At 42.1% G+C, this 20,329-nt stretch overlaps 1 protein-coding gene across 8 annotated transcripts in view; it reads left to right on the top strand.

The window, feature by feature from the left end:
* CaMKII (Calcium/calmodulin-dependent protein kinase II) overlaps positions 1 to 15,633 on the top strand; it is a 491,893-nt gene extending 476,260 nt beyond the window's left edge. For all 8 annotated transcript variants that reach the window (XM_080272799.1, XM_080272794.1, XM_080272798.1 and 5 more), the window contains one exon: positions 10,441 to 15,633. In XM_080272799.1, the coding sequence (XP_080128925.1) occupies positions 10,441 to 10,570 (130 nt within the window). In that variant the 3' untranslated portion in view covers positions 10,571 to 15,633. The remainder of the gene's footprint in view (positions 1 to 10,440) is intronic.
* The last annotated feature ends 4,696 nt before the right edge of the window (positions 15,634 to 20,329 follow it).

The raw sequence follows: 20,329 nt of genomic DNA, 5'->3' as shown, positions 1-20,329 counted from the left end.
GTAATGAATTAATCACAAAAAGGAGAGAAGAGAAAGATTTGGGAGTGCTGGTCCAAGATAGTTTGTCACCAGAAAAGCACATTAACAAGATAGTTGGAGAGACTTATAAGCTCTTGACTAACATAAGAGTAGCATTTCATTATATGGTTGAGGAAATGATGAAAAAAATTGATAGTGGCCATGATCCGCCCCAGGTTAGAATATGCAGCGGTAGTGTGGTCCCCACACAAAAAGAAAGATATAAACAAGATTGAGAGAATACAAAGAACAGCAACCAAGATGGTCCCCAGTCTGACAGACCTGTCATACAGAGAGAGGCTGGAAAAACTGGATTTGCCTTCGTTAGAGGAAAGGAGAAAGAGGGGAGACATGATTGCGGTGTTCAGGACCATGGTGGGAGTAGATAAAATTGACAAAGAAGATCTGTTTGTATGGGATAAGAGAGCAACAAGAGGACATGGAATGAAATTGAAAAAGTCAAGCTGCTTGAAGGATATCAAGAAATATAGCTTTCCTTACAGAAGTATAGACTTATGGAATAGCCTGGACAAAGAGATCGTCCAGTCTAAAAACTTAAACGAGTTTAAAGTTAAATTCGACTTATTGAGAAACAGCGACGGAAACCCACGAGCATAGTACATTCCGTGTATATCACAATTAGGTATATTCTTAAATATTTGGAACGACTTAGACAAAGGTGGTGCATGAGAAAAACATTCATGTGTGTAAAGGTAGACTTGATAAATGTGGATATGGAGACAGGACAACACGAGCATTGCTCAATTCCTGTATACTACAAATAGGTAAATACAAATAGGTAAATACACACACACACACACACACGCACACACACACACACACACACACACACACACACACACACACACACACAGTGGAGTCGCCTAATCCGTGGCAATTAGAGACTGGTACCTACCTGTGGATTACAAAATTCATTGTTTACAAAGTTAAAAACCAATGGAAAAAAAGGATATTTAGTCTGGACCCTCGTGGAGCCCCCCTACAGCACCCTACCTACACCTAACTAGCCAACAGCAAACACAAACAGTCTTAGAAATATTCAATGCATTTATTTAACTGAGAGGAGCCTTCTTCTTCTACTCCATCTGGGTCGAACGTCGCCTTGGGGGGTTGGGGCCATCCATAACAGAGCCCAGGGAGAGATAACCTTGACAAAATAAAGACCAGGTAGCACTCAGAACTCATGGGGGAACACACGTGGTTGGCAGTTGGCAGGACAGGAGGTAAACAGAACACGGTGGCTGTAGCGTGCACATTTGCCATCAAGGCCAGGTTGTGATTGGCTGCCGGATCTAGGTTGTCTGTGATTGGCTAGCAGCCACGGAATACATCATGGGTGCCTGGATATTATAAATCTCCTCGGAAATGAGCCACTTTGGAACATAGGAACCGCGTTTTTCAAGTTTTTTCCACAGAATTAAAAAAATAGGGATTGGTTGGGCAAAGTACCGCAGATTACAAATCCGTTGCTTACAGATGTGCGAATTAGGCGACTCCACTGTATACAGTGTATATATATATGTATATATATATATATATATATATATATTATATATATATATATATATATATATATATATATATATATGTTATATACACACTCTTTCCTCATGTTTCGATGCATTTTATGTTGATGCCTCGTTTTTCGCACTAGAATAAAGTTTCCGAATTGTTTCACACTTCACTAGTTTTCCCGCATTTTGACACTTCCAGCTAGCAGCTGACACTCAGCAGACGATGCTTACCAATGCTCCGTCAGGCACTGTCTATTTTTCTATGTAACAGTATTCCATGATCATTAAACAGCAGGTCCAGTGGGGCGGTAGACGCATGTGAGTTTGTCATTGTTCATGATCGTAATGTACAGTACAATCTTCAGCCATGTCATGCTACTGTTTCTTAACGAAGACTCATTACATGTTTCTCGTAACACTGTTTATTTTTGTTTTGATGGACAAATACATGAAATGGATGTAAAATAAAGCTTAACGATATTTAAGGAAGGAAAGAATAATAACAGTCCCAAAACAGAGATGGTAGACTCAGCCCCCCAATTTTTTATTCTGTTCGACTATATTACAGCCTGTCTTCCTGGTAGCAGTGAGTAAAATAATGTTGTTTTAATTCTCCCTTCCTTTTAGTGACAAAGAGGGCATATAAAATGACCAGGGCTTAGTTGACTGACTTTGATGTCGAAAATTAAATAATCTTGTGAAAAGTGGCAGTTTTTCCTTGGTTAGTGACATTCGGAACTAGCCCTTCCACCCTTAACACACTTTCACATGCCACTCAAGCCAGTCTTCACTTCATTTCTGGTAAGGATTTTTGGTGTTGCAGTGCATTATAATTGTTTTAATGTCTTTTCAGGTACATGTTAATTGTGTTATGCTGTTTTAACACTAGTAAACACTCTTCATTTAGTTTTGGGTAAGGCCTGTTTGGTGTTATAGTACTTTCTGATAGTGTAGGTACGTGTCCCATCAGAATGCTCCTCTATTTTTCCCATTAATTCTTAACTTCACACTTCGATGTTTCACATTCGCGAGGTTTTGGTGGAACATCCAAACCGTGAAAAATGAGGAAATACAGTAGCCTACAGTGCTCGTCAGAAGTATCGAGCGCCCTACGTCCCTCCCACAAAACAAACCTTTCAACATTGAAAAAAACATATAAATAATGCATTTTATTTACCTTTAATGCTTGGTAGGGAATCCTTTACGCTTCTTCACGGACCTGAGACATCATGGAAGTGAAAGGGTGAGGTTCCTGAGGTGCTGGAGTGGTATTTTGTCCCGGGAGTCATGAATGGCTGCTTCCAGCTTAGGCAGAGAGCTCACGTCCTTCCCTTGGAGATTCTTCTTTACGAGGCACCAGAGGTTTTCTATCGGGTTGAGGTCTGGGCTATTTCCTGGCCAGTCTTTCATGAATGATACCTCGCAGTCACGAAGCTAATTTGGTAACCGATTTGGCTTTATGAGCAGGTGCACCGTCCTGCTGAAACACTCGTGCACCTGTGAGCTCGAAGAACTCAGGTAAATGATCGCAAAGAAGCTCCAGATAAACGTCCTGATTCACTCTGCAGTTCTTGGGAAGCACAACAAGCTTCCCCAAACCTTTAACAGAGAAACAACCCCATACCATTAGTGAATCTGGGTGTTTAACTGTGCTATCCACATAATGGGGGTCAAGCGGGTCACTACCTTTGCGCTGGTACACGCGTGCTCCTCTGTTACAGGTAACACTAAACGTTGCCTCATCAGACCACGGCACTGACAACCATTGGTCCTCACCCTTGTTAAGGTACTTGTTAGCAAAGGCAAGCCTACGAAGTCGCTGGTAACGTGTAAGAAGAGGCTTTCTCACAAGCCTGTGACTTGTGTAACCAAGTTCATGGACTCTTCGAGACACCGTGTACACAGAAACCTCACCAAACACTTCCGGGTTGCTCTCCTTAATTTTCCTTGCACTCACACAAGGATTAGACTCCACTGTACATTTTAAAACATTAACAGACTTGGGGAAGTTTTCCTGGGCCTACCAGACCGCGGTTTCTTTGTGGGAACGTCATCACTATTTTCCACTCGAAAACGGGCACACCACCTATGCACTGTCGATCGAGCCACACCAACCATTTCACTAATGTCTTTCATAGGGTGACCTGCCTCCTTTAGAGCAATGATCTGTGATATGATTCACTCTAAAGTTCACGGGTAGGGGCCATAACAAAGTGGCGAAAGCCAAAACACTGCGGGACACTAGATAAAAAATGGCGCAATAAGAGAGGGAGACGCAGCGGATTTCCTCTCTCTCACGCAGCCCCTAGGCAACTGAGGTGGAAGCCAACCAGCGTGCAGTAAGGCCTCAAGCTCCCGTGACGTCATGTTAGCGCCCCAAACATCTGTACCAAAAACGGGTGATTCTTTTTTCGCCAAAAGTATTGCGCACCCTGCCATAGGCGCTCAATACTTCTGACGAGCACTGTATATATATATATAAATATATATATATATATATATACACTCAACCCTAGATTTAAGAGACCTCCGTTTAAGGGATTTCGGATTTAAGGGACTCCATATTCTACCTGACATATGGACAGAACCATTAAAAAAGCTGTACATATTAATTTAAGGTAAGTGTAACAAAAACATATTTTCATGCCATTATTGTTTTCTAATGATACATAATGTCTAGGTTATATGCATTAATATGTTTCTTTATACAGTACCCATAAAAAAATATTCATAATCATATAAATAACTAAGATGATTGAAATAGTCACTGCATATCATAATAAGATTGTTTTTATATGTGGTAAAACAATGGACATTTTCAAGTAAGGGACTTTTTAAAGTAAGGGACAAGTTGATTCCCCATTTAGTCCCTTTAATCGAGGTTTGAGTATATATATATATATATATATCATCCAATCCTGCTTTACTCTTTGAGGAGCATAGGAGCCTGGGGCTAGGCAAGTTGGTCCAGACATTTAGATGAGTGACCAGCCTCACTTATCCCTGAGTGGCATTATATATATATATATATATATATATATATATATATATATATATATATATATATATATATATCTGCAGTAATCCCCCCACTATCCAATGTAATAGAGCCAAAGGCATGTCCGGAAAGTGGGTCTGTCCAGATAGTGGGTCCCTGCCTCTTGGACTGGTACTTATGGACCCTAACCTAGCCTAACTCAGAAAAACACCTACGTAACTCCCTACTGGACATACATAGCACCTATTTAAGACCCTATTCACACCAATAAGGGACATAAAAGAGTGAAATAAATGCAAAGGAACCAGAGAATGAGGTTTTAGAGGTGAATATGGAAAATACAGTACAATATTAAACATTCTGGGTACTTACAACAAGTCCCTGGCTCCTTGACTGGTACTTATGGACCCTAACCTGGCCTAACTCAGAAAAACACCTATATAACTTCCTACTGGACATGCTTAGCACCTATTTATGACTCTGTTCACACCAGTAAAGGACATAAAAGAGTGAAATAAATGCAAAGGAACCAGAGAATGAGGTTTTAGAAGTAAGTATGGAAAATACAATACAATATTAAATATTCTGGGTACTTACAACAAGTCCCTGGCCATCTTGATGGATAACTCACCTCCTTTCAGGTTCTGACAGTAAAAAGGAGGTACCTGAAGCACCTGCAGTAATCAAGTCTTGCACTGAACTTAGTCATTTGCACTCTGAATTCTGTTTTCTTAACACTGCACACTCTGTTCTTACTTGTGCCCCATTGTACTTTAATGAAATCAGTGTTGCACTCTGCACTTAAGTCTGTGCACTCTGAATTCTAATTTATTAACATTGCACACTGTTCTTTGCACAACACTGTAAATTCCTGTGTGGTCTAGTGGCGAGTTCTTGCTGTTTATTCACTGTCAGAGTCTGAGAGTAGCTGATGCAGGTGGCTTATGGGTGCATTGCTGGTATGTGTTGATGGACTACCCACTGCAGACGACTCTGAAGACATCAGTGGCAACTCCACTGTGCCTGACGTGCTGGGCTGTGGCTCGAAGAATGAAGGCATGTCTTGGGGAGGCAGTGGCATGGAGCCAGGGCTGGGCACAGCGGGGGTCATGGGTCTGAAAAAACTGTCAGTGGGCAAGGAACGACGATTTTGGTGATTAATGATGCACTGCCTGAAAGCATGCACTTCCTCCACAAGTCCTAAGGGCCCTATCTCCCTGTCGCAGTCCGGGTGTTCCAGGTAGTTGAGAACAAACTCAACATGCTCCCAGAGTGTGCTCAGCTTGGGGATGGCTGGAGCGGTGGCACACTGAGTGGAGTCCGCATCATCATCGCTGTCCTCGTCGGAATCTTCAATCTGGGTGCTTGTACCTGCAACTGAAGATGCGATCTCGATACCAGACATGATCTGATACCCAGGATCACCCTCGTCGTCATCCGACCACTCAAGCACTTTGTCCACATCAACATCTTCTCCATGCACATGAAGACGTGCGTGGAAGTCATCCACGTCCAAACCTAGAAAATCGTGCACCACATCGGCTCCGAGAAGCAGACAAGACCAACCATTTTCCAGAGTCTTGATTGGGACTTCCTTCCATGCACTGGCCCAGTTGTAGATGGCAGACTTGATGATGTAGCGGTGAAGGTTTTCCAAAGTCCGCTGGCCTCGTGTGTCCCGTCCCTCCCTGTGCTCGTCCTCGTCCTCGAGAACAACCACCACCTCGTCCAGGAACTTCCGACGGTACAGCCTTTTCGTTGCCACGATCACTTCTTGGTCCATTGGTTAGATGAGAGAAGTCGAAGTAGGTGGCAAAAACATGCACCTAATGTGGCCATTCTCAGCCACCAAGTCCTTGTCAGACAGATGCGCAGGAGGGGCTTTACCTGGTTGCACAGGATTCCTAGTTTCTTCATCTGGTATTGGATGACCACCTTGGCAAGATGGTGGTGAAACCAGTCTTTGAAGATCTTGGCTGTGTACCAAGCCTTCACAGAATGGTACCAAATGACAGGAAGGACATCCATCACCCCACGAAGACACCGAGGCTGCTTTGCATGGCTAACAATAATGGGCTGGAGCCGGTGCATGCCATTAGCATTGGCACAACACAAAGCAGATATTCGTTGCTTGCAAAGCTTGCAGCCAGGTACATGCTTCTTCGTCTCCTTGGCTAGTGTTCATTGGCAAAGTGCTGTAGAATATATCAGTTTCATCAGCGTTGTAGACTTGATCGAGAGTGAGGCCCTCCCTGTCAATCAAGCCCTTCACCTTCTGCCAAAACTTCTCTACTCCCTCCTCGTTGGCATCCAAAGCTTCACCATGGTCCTTACAGTTGGTAAGGCCATGCCATAACTTGAAAGTGAAGAGCCAACCCCCAGATGCTTTGAAGTCTGGGATGTTGTGCAACCCAGCAAGCTTCTCAGCAACAGCCTTCAGCCCTGTGCCATGCACCAGCACACCAGCAGCACATTGTTGACAATACCAAATCAGTGTGGAGCGATTGATTTCTGCATACCCGGGAGTAAACATCATCTTCTTCTCCATGTTGCATTTGTTCTTCGATGAGAAGTCAGCCGTGTACTGGATTTGTTGCGGGATCTCTTGATATCAAACAATGTAGAGCGGGCCAGGTTAAATTCATGGAGGATGTGTGACGTCGACCATCCTGCGTCCACCTTGTCCAATATCTACCTTTTCTTCTCCAGAGTCAAAACCACTCACTTCCTTTTCTCGGGTGGCTGGGCCATCATCACACACATGAAGAAGAGGCAGGAGAGGAACACGAGAGCCTGTAGGAGGTAGGGCACCACCACAAAAGCAAGCATTCGGCAGACCATGGTGTCAAGACGAATGACAGGCAGGAAGTGGGGAGGATGCAGGGGCACTTTAGCTGATGTCTGTGGAACTACACACCAAAACACAGCTGGTCCGCTGTGCACTGAGTTCAAATTAGGGGGGAAAAAAGAAATTTGGATTTGTTTGGATTTTTTTGTGTTTTTTGGGATTTGGGGGTTACAAACTCCTGGGCCCAAAATGTCTGGTAAGTGGGGAGTCTGGATAGTGGGGAGTCTGGATAGTGGGGATCCAGATAGTACAGGGATTACTGTATATATATATTACTAGTACTGTACATACAATTATGGCAGGTAGGTTTATTCAGCCTTTGATAGACAACTTTAACTTTAGAGTTGAGGAAGAATCTCCTAAGACTTTCAGTACAATGACAGCTTATCACTGTATACTCTGTTTATCATCAAACACTTAATGTATATTGTATACTGGTCTGGAGAGACCTCTTGTATTGAAGGGATTTATTTAACCCCATGACTGTACTATGAGGATTTGAAAGATGCAGGCATGTCTGGTACAGGGATTTCTCTGTTACCATACTTAAGAGTATATGTACTCTACCTGTAGCCTCCTAGAGAATGAGTATGAGAATACCCATACCCTTAGTTAAAAACTTAAGAATACTAATTATTTCATGATGTGTGGCCATCCTCATATATTTTCCTTGTTTGAACCACTGATTATTTGAATGATTCTCTTGTTCAAGGGAGCACCCGGGGGGGGGGGCCCTGGCCCGGGCCCCCCCTTAGCTCTATGGGTCCTTTAAAATTTTATATATATTTATTTCGATAACAGCAAAACATGAAAAACTGGCAAGTACAAACAAAGAGTAACACATGACCCAGCAGCCCTCTGACTCTAAACCCTGCATATGACCTCCCAGTAATTATCGGATTACCTGACCTCACCTCACTACGGCCCCCCCCCCCTTAGAAAATTCCTGGGTGCGCCCCTGCTCTTGGTTAATACATTTTCTATTTTTCTTTAAAAATTTTGTGCTTAGTAATTAATATGGGATGTATAGTTTTCCAAGTTGCTTAATTATATATACAGTATTTTGAACTGCTTTTGACCTTTTTTTTTTAATGAAGTTATCATCCATTTTGTAATTTATCCTGGAATTTTGTTTTTACAATTCATACTAGTTTTAGGGATGTGATAGTTACATCAGCCAATAATTGTACTGCAAGCAGTTGTGTAGCTCTTTGTAATACAACAGGTAGTAGATTGAACCGGGGCATCCTCATTTTCTTCATAATCCTCCAAAATCAGAGATCTGTACTATGGATAAGATATCCCCCTCCCTGTGTTGATATAGGAACTGGTTATAAAATTTACAATGATAATAAAATTTTCATTCTGAATTGCTGTAACTGATTGTATTATCAAGAAACTTTCTCCTATTCTCATAAATTGCAGATAAAGTATTAGCCATCTCATTATCTGTCTTTATCACCAATGTCTTACTCCTTTTTGTGAGTCCCCAAAAAAGGTGACTTAATTTTCCTTAGAGTACACCTTGTACACAACCATCGTAGTTGTCTTGACTTCTCACGTTCTGTTCATCATATTTCTCACATCATGTAGGTTTTTTTTATCTTTGAATATCATTGACATTGTTTTCAGTGATTTACTATTTACTCTTTAGGAGTGTTTGTTACTGCATTGCAGTAATGCACAAGTAATATAGAGCTCTTTACTAAGTTTGAATATCATAGTCTTCATCCTAACCCAGTATTCTATAGTCTATTGGGGGAGATAAATGCAGTGAAAAGATTCTTTGATCTATTTGAGAACATGAACTAAGGGAAGACCTAATTCATATCTCTTCCCCTCTGTGCTATATGAAGTAAATTAGGGATAAAATTTTGCCTACTAATAGTATTCCCCAGCACCTGCTTCACACTTTTGGCATACCTGTATTTATCACTTTCTCCCAGATGCTTCATATAAGAGAATCAAATGCTGGCAAAGAAACATACCAAATCTGTCTCAGCTCAAGAATATTGGCCAGCAGAGAAAACGTGAAAAGTAGACAATGTGAAATGTTAGGTGAATTTTTTGCCCAGTTTTATAAAGTTGCTTGCGCCACAAACTTTGAGTGATGAAGTCTGCACATTCTTGCACCAGTACAGTCAGAGAACATTTACAGCCAGTCATTCTCACACATTATAGTTGTCTTTTACATCATGAAGCAAATATATATCAGTAGGTATAGGATGTTTGATTCATATTGCTGGCCTTCTATAGATTTGATCCCTAGGAGTTGAAATGAGGATTTTTGATCATGTGATGCAGCCAGGAGAAGTAGGCTGATTAGCTACTCTTAAATACTGTATACTGGACTAAAAGTAGCCTGACCTTAGGTTCCTACACCTTGAAAGGAGTTGTTGTTATTGTTGAGTAGTCCTGGTCAGTCTGGTCAAGCAGACCCATCAACCACAGGCAAATAACAGCCTTTGCAAGGCCATCCCATTTAGTGAACTGATGTTCCTATGCAGTGGACAGCGCTTCACCACAGCGAGGTGCTGGAAAAAGTGTGGAGGTATGGTTCCTGGATGAATGCAACATTTGTGTGTCTCCATCCATTGAACAGAGGCACCATAGTAGGCTCCATATTACCTCATTGTTTGGTTATATGGCAACCATCCAGTATCATAAATGGTGTACATGGTTATAGGAAACCATTAGGCTTGTCACTCAGCATAAAGCCACTTGAAGTAAAATGGGTTTGGCTTTTACCATGTTGTTTCCTCTTGTCCCTACAGATATGGTTGTAGTTTGCATAATTTTAAATGTCAGATAGTATGTCTATTCTGGCAGATTAATTGTTGATGAGATGTATCACTGGAAATGTCAGATGTTATATAGAATATATATATGTGCTTCAGTGAATTGATTATTGATGACATGTGTTGTTGGATAGATGTGTTGTATGTACTTTTGTGAATTCAGTATTCATAATGCATGTTGTTGGATAGGTGTTATGCATGTGTTCTAGCAAATCTAATAATGATGAGATATTTTGTTGACAGGCATGGACAGGCTCACACCCAGCAGAGTGAGGAGACGCGAGTGTGGCAGCGCCGGGACCACAAGTGGCAGTGTATGCACTTTCACCGCTCAGGCTCCCCATCTTCACCCTTTGCACTGGGTACCAAGTAGAACTCTGGGGAGAACAGAATGTATTATCCTCCAGAAATGAGTGAAATATATGGTTGTTAGTTCAGCCTTTGTGGAACGTCATGGGTGTGAAACATTCAGGACCTCCCCCCTCTCCCACCACTGTTCAGGCCTCGTCTAAGCCATCCATCTCCTAAGGACCAAAGTGCTTGGAGACTTGAAGTGGTATAGTATTGTCGGGAAGAACTGCATTGTGGTGAACAAAAGAAGTGCTTGTTCTAATCCCATATGTTCTGCAGAATGTCATCCTTATTCCTACTGCTCTGTGCACAGGCTAGCATTTGATAAGCCAGATACATGCTGGATTTCTTGATGGTTGCCTATGTTTTGAAGATTGAATGTTCCCATTGTACCATTGCTACCAGATATATTAATAGATGTGTGGCATAATTTTAGATTAAAAAACTTCTCTGTTGAACAATTCTCCAGTGATAATGTGCACAATTTTTGACTCGTGAAGTTATCAGATGCTATAAATAGAAATTATTATGTTACTGAAATAATGCTAGAAATGCATTTCTTCTCAGCATCTTACATTTGCCTAACATAAAGAATCAGTTAACCCAAGCCACAACAATTTCTGATTGTTCTGTCAGAGAGAGAGAGAGAGAGATTGCAAATGTGGAGATTACTTTATTTTGTGTTAAGGTACTTGAGTAATGAGCTGTATGTGTGTGTCTGTGTTGAGCCTCATCATCATCTTCCTATCATGTCTTGTTAAGAGAAATGCTTTTGTCGCCTTTTGTTGCAGTCACTGCTGGCTGAATCATCAAAATCCAAGTGCATGAAATTAAAGTTTATTTATGCAGTCCATTTGTATGCAAACTATATTACTGTATATATACATGTACATAATTATACATATGAATATATACAGATTGAGTTTGTATATAAATGTATATACCATACATGAGTGTGGATGTGAAAGCGTATGTATATCCTGCCAAGAGCATTTTTTATATGTTAGCTGCACAAGAAATGCATATGAGGTTGTTAATAAATGCTCTTTAATATAAGATACTAAATGTTTACAATTGTTGCCTCTGAAATTTCTTGTGAGGATTTTGGTAGTTTATCCAACATTGTGACAAAGTGATTCTCCAGAGTTCAGTGCAGTATCTTTCAGACTTGGGCACCATAGGTGTATCTAATGTACTTCAGCTTGTGTAAGATGCCTATCCAAGTTTATGTCACTTTGCATTTCATTAATGATTTTCAGCGTGGGACATCCACTGTAAGCTTAAAGTATAGGAATTACCATTTAAAGATTAAAGAAAATCATGATTCTCAGAGATGTACCCCACTCATTATCTTTCCATATGCATGACTAGGCCTGGCCCCACGTGTAGGGTAGCCCTGGGGTGCTTGTTATTGCACGTGGGATGGGATGGTGTATCTGAGGGTGTGTATGTGGGATGGATTGGTACATTTTTCACCTTTTTGTGGGATGGAATGTTTTACTTGATCCTAGGCGAGATAGGTTGGTGTACCTAAAGACGTGAGATGGGTTGGTATATCTGAGGGTATGTAGGATGGATTGGTATATATTAACCTTTTCCTGGGATGGGATGTTTTGTGTGATATGTTGGTGTATCTGGGTCTGTTTGTGGGTTGAGTGATGTGTCTGATGTGATCCAGGGACATATTTGTAAAGGATACTAACCAGTTATTATAGTAAGTAATTATCCGTAACTGTTAACAATTGTCACTTTTTTTCATAGTGTTTTTCAACTTAATATTCCCCTTCATTTTTTTTGTGAGGTATTTGGTATCTGTATGAGTGACAGCATACAGAAACACAAATGGTCATGTATACAATGTAAGGTCAGTAGAATTTATAAATATCTTTCCTGGTGTGAGGTACCCTAGTGTACTGTCATCTTGGATGTTGAGTTAGGTTACTATGTTGGGTATTTGGGCTTATATGGATGATAAATTTGTATGTCTGTTCTTTGTGTGTGATCCTAAATGAGGGGATTGCAAATGTTCAGCACTATATGTGGGATGGTCTGGTATATCTGACTATATAAGATGAACGGGTGTATTTGACCTGTATGTTGGATAAACTGATATATGTGGCCCTGTAATGGAGTGTACTAGTGTATCTGACACTATACTGTATAACTGTATATGGAGCTGTGTGGTGTATCTGACATGTGATGAAGCATGAAGTGACCTGGTACCCGTCACCTAACCTGTAGAGAAAGGTAATATGTCTGATCTATTTTCTGGTGTGTGTCATGTGACCTGACACATGGGGAGAACTGGCATGTGTGATCTCTGACCTGGGTGAATGTGCCCTCTGACCATACATGTAGGAAGAACTAGCATTTGTGACCTGTGACCTGGTATGTGTGTGACCTGTGACTGTAATGCTACCCTTGACCCTACACACGTGGAGGGCTTGCCTGTGCAACCTTCGGCTTAGTATGTGTGTGAGCTATGAGCCAAGTGTGACCTACATGACCCTACACGTGGGGAGGGCTGGTGTGTGTGGCCCGGTGCTCATGGTGTGACCAAGTGGTGGCCTCCTGCAGGCTGCCCAGTCCTCGACATCTAGTCATTTGCTTTTGTTTACTTTCCTACATTCACCATTTTTTTCAAAGAGTCTGTAATGATAATAGTAGCTCCCAGGTTATAATTGTGCTTTGTTTGAATTTGTATATTTGTAACAATAAGCCTTTTTCAAGTGCTTGAGAGAAGTTTGATATCTTTGTAGATTTCTGGTTGATAGCAATTCCTACATTGCCTCCACTCTCTGGTGCCATGATCTTGTTGTTGCAGCGTGACAGGCATGTAATATTGATGTTCATGCTCTTGAAAATTTTGTAGTTACTATATATCTGGATGATTTTAGATCTCAGTAACAGATAAAATATGGGAAATAATGTTTTTCCATGAAATTTGTATCAAAATTACTGTTTTTCATGACTTACAGTAAAACTCCAGAAGACATCAAATGCTGATGGACTATAGATTCAATTTAAAAAACTGTAATAAGCATATTTCATTTGCTATGGATTGAATTTAACACATCAAAAGTCAGCCCAGATTATGGTACAAATGATTATTTTTTGCTGAGTGTCTTATGGACTAGACATGAAGACCTTGCACAGATTCCAGGCCACAGGAGCATGACTGTTGTGCTGAAAATGTCAGATGACATGAGCCAGGCAGGTCATCTGGATATGAACAGACATTTCCAGCTTAGATAAAATTCCTACTTAATAGTTCATAGACTCGGTTGCATAGATGAAAAGTTTTCCTGTTTCCATGTACTTATATGCATTACAGTATCATGTATGGTCAAATATTGACTTTTTTATTATAATCCTTGAAGTGAAGAAGGTGGTTACTGTAATTCTTGCACAACTCTTAATTTATGTATCAAAACAACTCTGATCAAAATTCAGGCTTAAGGGTTTGAATGTAGCAATATTTCATGGGTCTTACAAAGAATTTCTAGGATCATTCCCAGTCTACTACTTTTTACTCTGGGCCTTTCATCATACCTCTGCTATGTGATCAAGGTCCTTTTTTCTAGGGTACTGAATTTGGGTCCTGGGCTGCTGCATTTAAATGCATGCTATTGTAAGCCAAACATGTTGGTGTCTTCTCATGTTGAAAACTGTCCTGTCATCACCACTACCATCACCGCCACTGCTGCTGCTGCCAACGTCATCATGCGAGAGGAGAGGCAGGTCAGAGCAGTAACCAGCCAGGCAGGCTGACTGGTGGGGAACTCTACCTATCTCCCTGCTGTCATTATGCTCGTCATTGGTTCTCCTTTGCGCCTGGTTGTGTGATTTTGCTCAAGTATTGATTGGAAACCAAATTGCATGAGGGTAAAACAGTGTATGAAGTCATCTAGTCTCAATATTTGGGCATAAATGAAGTGAGCGCAAGTTATGGTACTACAGTATAATGGTGTACAAGAATGACCACAACTTTTTATTAAATGTCATATTTGATGGTTTACATAAAAGTACAGTATGTCGTATTGCTGCCTGCAGTTTTCTGTAACATTTTCCACCCCTGCCTTTTCCTAAGCTTGCTTCAAGTATGTATCTCTTAGAATAAGACAAACATTTTTTAAATTGTAGACTAGGTAGATTTTTGTTGTTTGATCTACTCAGAGCTTGGTGAAAGGCAGGTTGGCATGTCCTCAAGAGCGCGAGGTTGAAGGGTATCCCAGAAAGTGGCCGTCCGCTGTCTACCAGGACTATCCCAGATTCTTAGGGCACCCTTGAAGATAAAGTTAAGCCATTATTGATTTATGAAACCTCAAGTAAAACATTATATAAATGTGGAACAGTTTCCTTTCAAGTGGCAACTAAGAGTTTGGACCTTTTTAAGTGGATATACTCATGGACGGAACATGAATGCTGGCTACCCTACACCTGCTGGTTCTTAATTTTTCATATAGTTTTTTGACCTAAGATGAGCTATTTTAAGACATTAACAAGATCACATGTGTTGTGTAGTCAATGTAATTGAACAAAGAATGTTTAACTCCATCGAATTTCCCTAGACTATATCTCAATTGGATTTACCTAAGCATTTAATTGCAGTTACAAATTTAAAACATGCTGTTACGTGTCATTTGTGCTTTATAATTTTTCCTTTGAAATTCAAAGGAAATACATGACTTTCATGGAAATATATTCTGAAATGTTTCCTTGTTTTTCAGTATTCACCATCTGAGTTTGCTTATTCATTAATTATCATCATCAGAGTTTTGCAGCCTTTTTCATGCTTGCATGTGTAAGCCTTGGTTTATTGTATGGCAGCTCTATCAGAAAGAGTAAACAATGTTTTCATGATGTACAGTGATTATAAAGTTACCAGGTCAATTACAGTGCAATTCTGAAGTGTTTGCTAGGCTGTACTATACAGATCCTTAAGTTTGCAAACTAGTCTGGGCAAAAGTGCAGTAGCATACCCACGGGAAGTCGAAGGGTCAACTGAACCCCCCTTGGCAAGAACAGTATCCTTTTCTTTTTTTCTTTTTTTCCATTTTCCTATAATGTGTAATAAAAGCTTCAAATCCCTTCCACGTTTTCATTTTTTCATCTTAATGGTAAGATGGATATTCATGGAATGATATGTATGACTTGTTTACAATACACTAACCCCCTCCCTCCCTGTTGGAAATCCTGGGTACACTCCTGCATTTCTCAATAAGCCAGAAAACATTCACTGGGATTAGGATTCCCTGATGTAACAAAGGCTTTTCCATATACATAAATGTGTTGTTGCCAGGTAAGTTATGAAAAAGTTAAGTAAATCAGTAATATGTGTTCTCATTGTCTATGTAAATTTCCAGTTTTGTTAAACTCTTCTGATTTTATCAAACACCTTATCATTAGATTGATGTTTGTTGGAAATTAGGACCACAGAACCCTGGTGTTGTATCAGAAGGCTGGGTGTTATTAATCCATGCAGAATGGTGACAGTTAATTCTTTAGGGACAGATACTGTACAGTCACATCAGAAAGTATTACGCAGGTAGGGCACGATGATATCCGAAATGACCATTATGGCTCATGAACTCTATGTAAGATTTATTTGTAACCACTTTGCTATACATATAATACCAACACGAACTAGAAAATGCCATAAGCAAGCCATATATTGCATCCTTGAGAGAGCAAGTTTATCAGCATGGGGAAAAAATCGTTGTTCAGTTCCCAGTAACCATCGCCTGGTGTCTAAAATTGCTTTGTATCAAGTGTGCACTGATACGTTTTGGTGTGAGTGTACATGTCATCAGATGACATGGTTAAAGGAGGTTTCCTAAAGATGAATAACAAAGTCTTACAATGATCAGATAAAGGTAAAAAAGAAATATTTGGTCAGAAAGGGTCTGGCAAAATATCACCTTTCTGAATTATGATAATACATCTATTCTCAGAGATATGTTGAGAATGGGGCAAGATACTGAACATGTTATGTTAATGAGAAAGTATATGCCTTGTAGAGGTGATATGGTGGTGATATGAGATTTATAACTGGATCCAAGTGACTGCTGGTAAGGTTGTGAGTAACTAACCAGAGATTGCTTACCTATATAATGCAGTATTGTTGTAGTAATGTAATGTTCATGACTTGTGTGCTTAAATGGATACAGCTAACTTAGTGTAAGAACTGTAAGATGGTGGTGTAGTTATGGGGTTCACTTTCCAGTCATCCAAGGTGTCCAGATTAGTTTAAAAAGATTAAAACTTTTGACATGCAATATAATGGGGAACTACTGGTATTTCTTTGGGCATGAACCCCTTCAGTACAGTGATGCATTTTTCTGTTTCATTCTTACTACTCCATGGCAATCTTTTTCAGGGTAGGTGGGATTTCTAGTAGTGCAGGGATTAATTAAGGCTAAATTTAATGCCTCCAGTTCGAAAAATCTCTCCAGTGTATAATAAAATAGTCTGGCAACAGCAAGAATAAAATTAAGAATGTCACTAGGTGAAGAGATTAATGATTAAAGCTATACACCTATGCGATAATGTGAAGCTGGTGGACCATAGCTGTAATAACCTGTAATGTCAAGTGTATAGGGCTGAGCTTGAATTCACTGAATTAAGGCATTGGCAGCCCTGAGACAGTTATTCTAACCAGTTAATCATAAAGTACTGTATATCCAAGGGCTGGGTGGGTTAGTTGTCCCTTTATGCCTGCACATCCAAGATGATTACAGAACACTGGCAAGTATTCACAAGTTTTGCTATAAATTTTGCTGTTTCAAAATGGGTTGGACATTGAACTGGGTTTGGGCTAGTTCCAGTAGGCCTGCATGGGACACAGACTGTGGCCACACTGTACAGCATGTGGTCAGCATCAGTCTTGCTGTTTCTTTCAATGGGTTAACATTTCTTCCTCCCCATCTCTCATCTTTCAGGTGTAAAAAGTGTTACCCTATAGTGATTGTGAAAAATGGCTTCTTGAAGGAATCACCCTCCTCCTCCTCCATTGAGAAAGCATAGAGGAAAATTTTAAGCCTTGTGGAAAAGATGGAAGTGACTGAGGTGCACGAGAAAGGCACAAGCAGAGGTGACCTCAATCGCTAGTTTGGGATAAAGAGGCTGATCCTGCAGTGACATCCAGATGGTCAAGGACAAAACATAGGAGGCTTTGAAAAAAAATGGAAAGTGAGAGGAAGGATAATAAAGTGTTCAGAAGCAGGAAGCTGCCCAACAAGGCTCTAGATGAAGTCGTATTTAAATGGTACAGTACTCACAGGAGTAAGCTGAAAGTGTTCCTTTACATGGCATGAATATCCAACACGCAGCAAGAAGGTTTGCCACTCACCTTGGAATTGATAAATTCAATTGTACTGATGGCTAGGTATGGAGGTTTGGGATATGCCATGGCATTGTTAACAAGGCCATAGCTAGGAAGATGCTTAGCATCTACGTTCGTGCTGTGAAGCTGTTCATCCAGCATCTTCGGAAGCTGCTGGAGGACGAGGGCCTACATGAGTTTCAAATCTACAGTGCAGATGAGACTGGACTCTTCTGGTGTGCTGTGCTTTTCCTCAGCACCTAGGCTTGCACAAGTACTGGCAGCACTCCAGGCCATAAAATACTGAGGTAGTGACTCCAATCTGGCCTGTGCATTGATGGCTCTCATTGCCAACAGCCAGTCATAGTAGGGAAAAGCAACTGACTTAGAAACTTCCTGTGGTGTACCGTGGGAACAAGTCTGCCTGGTTTCACCAATGCTTCAACCCTTCCATGGGGCATCACCAAAAAAGGTATGGCATCGGTCCTGACAACATGAGGGCAATGCTGTTGCTAGATAGTGCACCATCCCATCCTTCCTTCCCCAAACTCTGCAGCAAAGATGGACAAATCAGTGCTTTGTTCTGCCAGCCAATACCACTGCCCTTATCCAGCCTTTGGACCAAGGAGTTACACAGAGAGCAAAGAGGTACTACAGGTACTTCTACCTGCACCGATGCCTTGTGGCTGAGGATGGGATGGACCAGGAAGGCTATGGGATGGACCAGGAACAAGAAGACCGTGCATAACTTTAAAAAGAACGCCATCAAGATTGCCATATGCAACTGGGCAGAAGCGTGGAAGAAAGTGTATCTTGCCACACTGAAGAATGGATGGTACAAACTCCTCAGGCTCAGAACACCCAAGACTCCAGCACCATTGCGTATTTTCGAGGGGTTTGAGCACCTAGGACGACAGAAATATTGGCAGCTGAAGGGCAGGGGAACATTGTCCTACTGAGGAGGAACTGCAAGAGTGGTAGGATGAGGCTGGTAGTATGCCTGGCTACCAAAAACCAGATAGAAGGGGAAATTGCTGCTGAACTGCAACAAGACAAGTCACTGCCCAAGGAGGAAGAGGAAGTGGAGGCTATCTGTCTATCTATTGCCAGATGCCTTAATCCCGTAAGGAGTGGCCACAAACAAATTGTCTCTATGTCACCCTGTCCCCCGCCATTTCATTGCCCTGCTCCCAGCTCACACACCCCTCTCTCATATACCTCTCCACTCCATCCCTCCATCTCATCCTTGGCCTTCCCCTCCCTCTCCCGCCCTCCACCTCACCCACATACACTCTCCTTGTCCGTCTCTCACTTTCCATCCTCTCCACATGGCCAAACCACCTCAGTGTGTTTCTCCTAAAGCTTCCTAGCACATTCACACCCACGCCACTACGCTCCTTCATTTCCTCGTTTGTCATTCTGTCTCTCCATGTGACTCCACATGAGGTGGAGGCCCCTGGACCCTATTTGGCTGCCAGCAATGCTGCTGCAGACACAATTCTTACTGCCCACTCAACCCCAATCCTGCCCCACTGTACCCATCCAACCTTGATTTTCCCCCACCGCATCCCACAAAACCCCAATCCGACCCCACTGCACCCCACCCAACCCAAATCCTACCTCACTGCACCCCAGCCAACCCAACTCTTTCCCCACTGCGCCCCAGCCAACCCCCGTTCCTACTCCACTACACCCCCCCCAAACTCTGATTCTACCCCACTTCAACCTACCACACTTCAACCTACCCAACCCCAATCCTACCCAACTGCACCCCACCCATTCCTATTCCACTACACCCCACCCACCCACGATCCTACCCACTACACCCCACCTACCCACGATCCTACCCACTACCCCCCACCTACCCACGATCCTACCCACTACCCCCCACCTACCCACGATCCTACCCACTACCCCCCACCTACCCACGATCCTATCCACTGCATCCCACTCCTACCCTACTGCACCCCATCCAACCCCGATCCGACCTCGCTGCACCCCATCCAACCCTGAACCTACCTCATTGCAACCCACCCAATTCCGATCCTCTCCCACTTCACTTCACCCTACCCTGAAGTACCACACTGCACTCCACCCAACTCTGATGTTGCCCCACTGGACCTCACCCAATCCCGATCCTACTTGACTGCACCCTTTACCCAACCCCAATCCTACCCACTACACCCCACCCAACGCCACTCCTACCCGACTGCACCCCACCCAGTCCCACTGCACCCCATCCAACCCAGATCCTACCAAATTCCACCCTGCCTAACTCCAATCCTACCCCACTGCACTCCACCCAACCCCGACTCTACCCCACTCCACCCAACCGCGATCCTACCCCACTGCACCCCACCCAACACAGATCCTACGCCACTGCACCCCACCCAACCTCAATCATACACCACTGCACCCCACCCAACCCTGAGCCAACTCCACTGCACCCAATGCAAC

This window comes from Coenobita brevimanus, chromosome 51 (genome assembly GCF_032717465.1).
Source record: "Coenobita brevimanus isolate Jiangsu-jjx chromosome 51, ASM3271746v2, whole genome shotgun sequence".
In the NCBI taxonomy this organism is placed as follows: Eukaryota; Metazoa; Arthropoda; class Malacostraca; order Decapoda; family Coenobitidae; genus Coenobita; species Coenobita brevimanus.
This window is presented reverse-complemented; position numbering and strand designations above follow the sequence as displayed.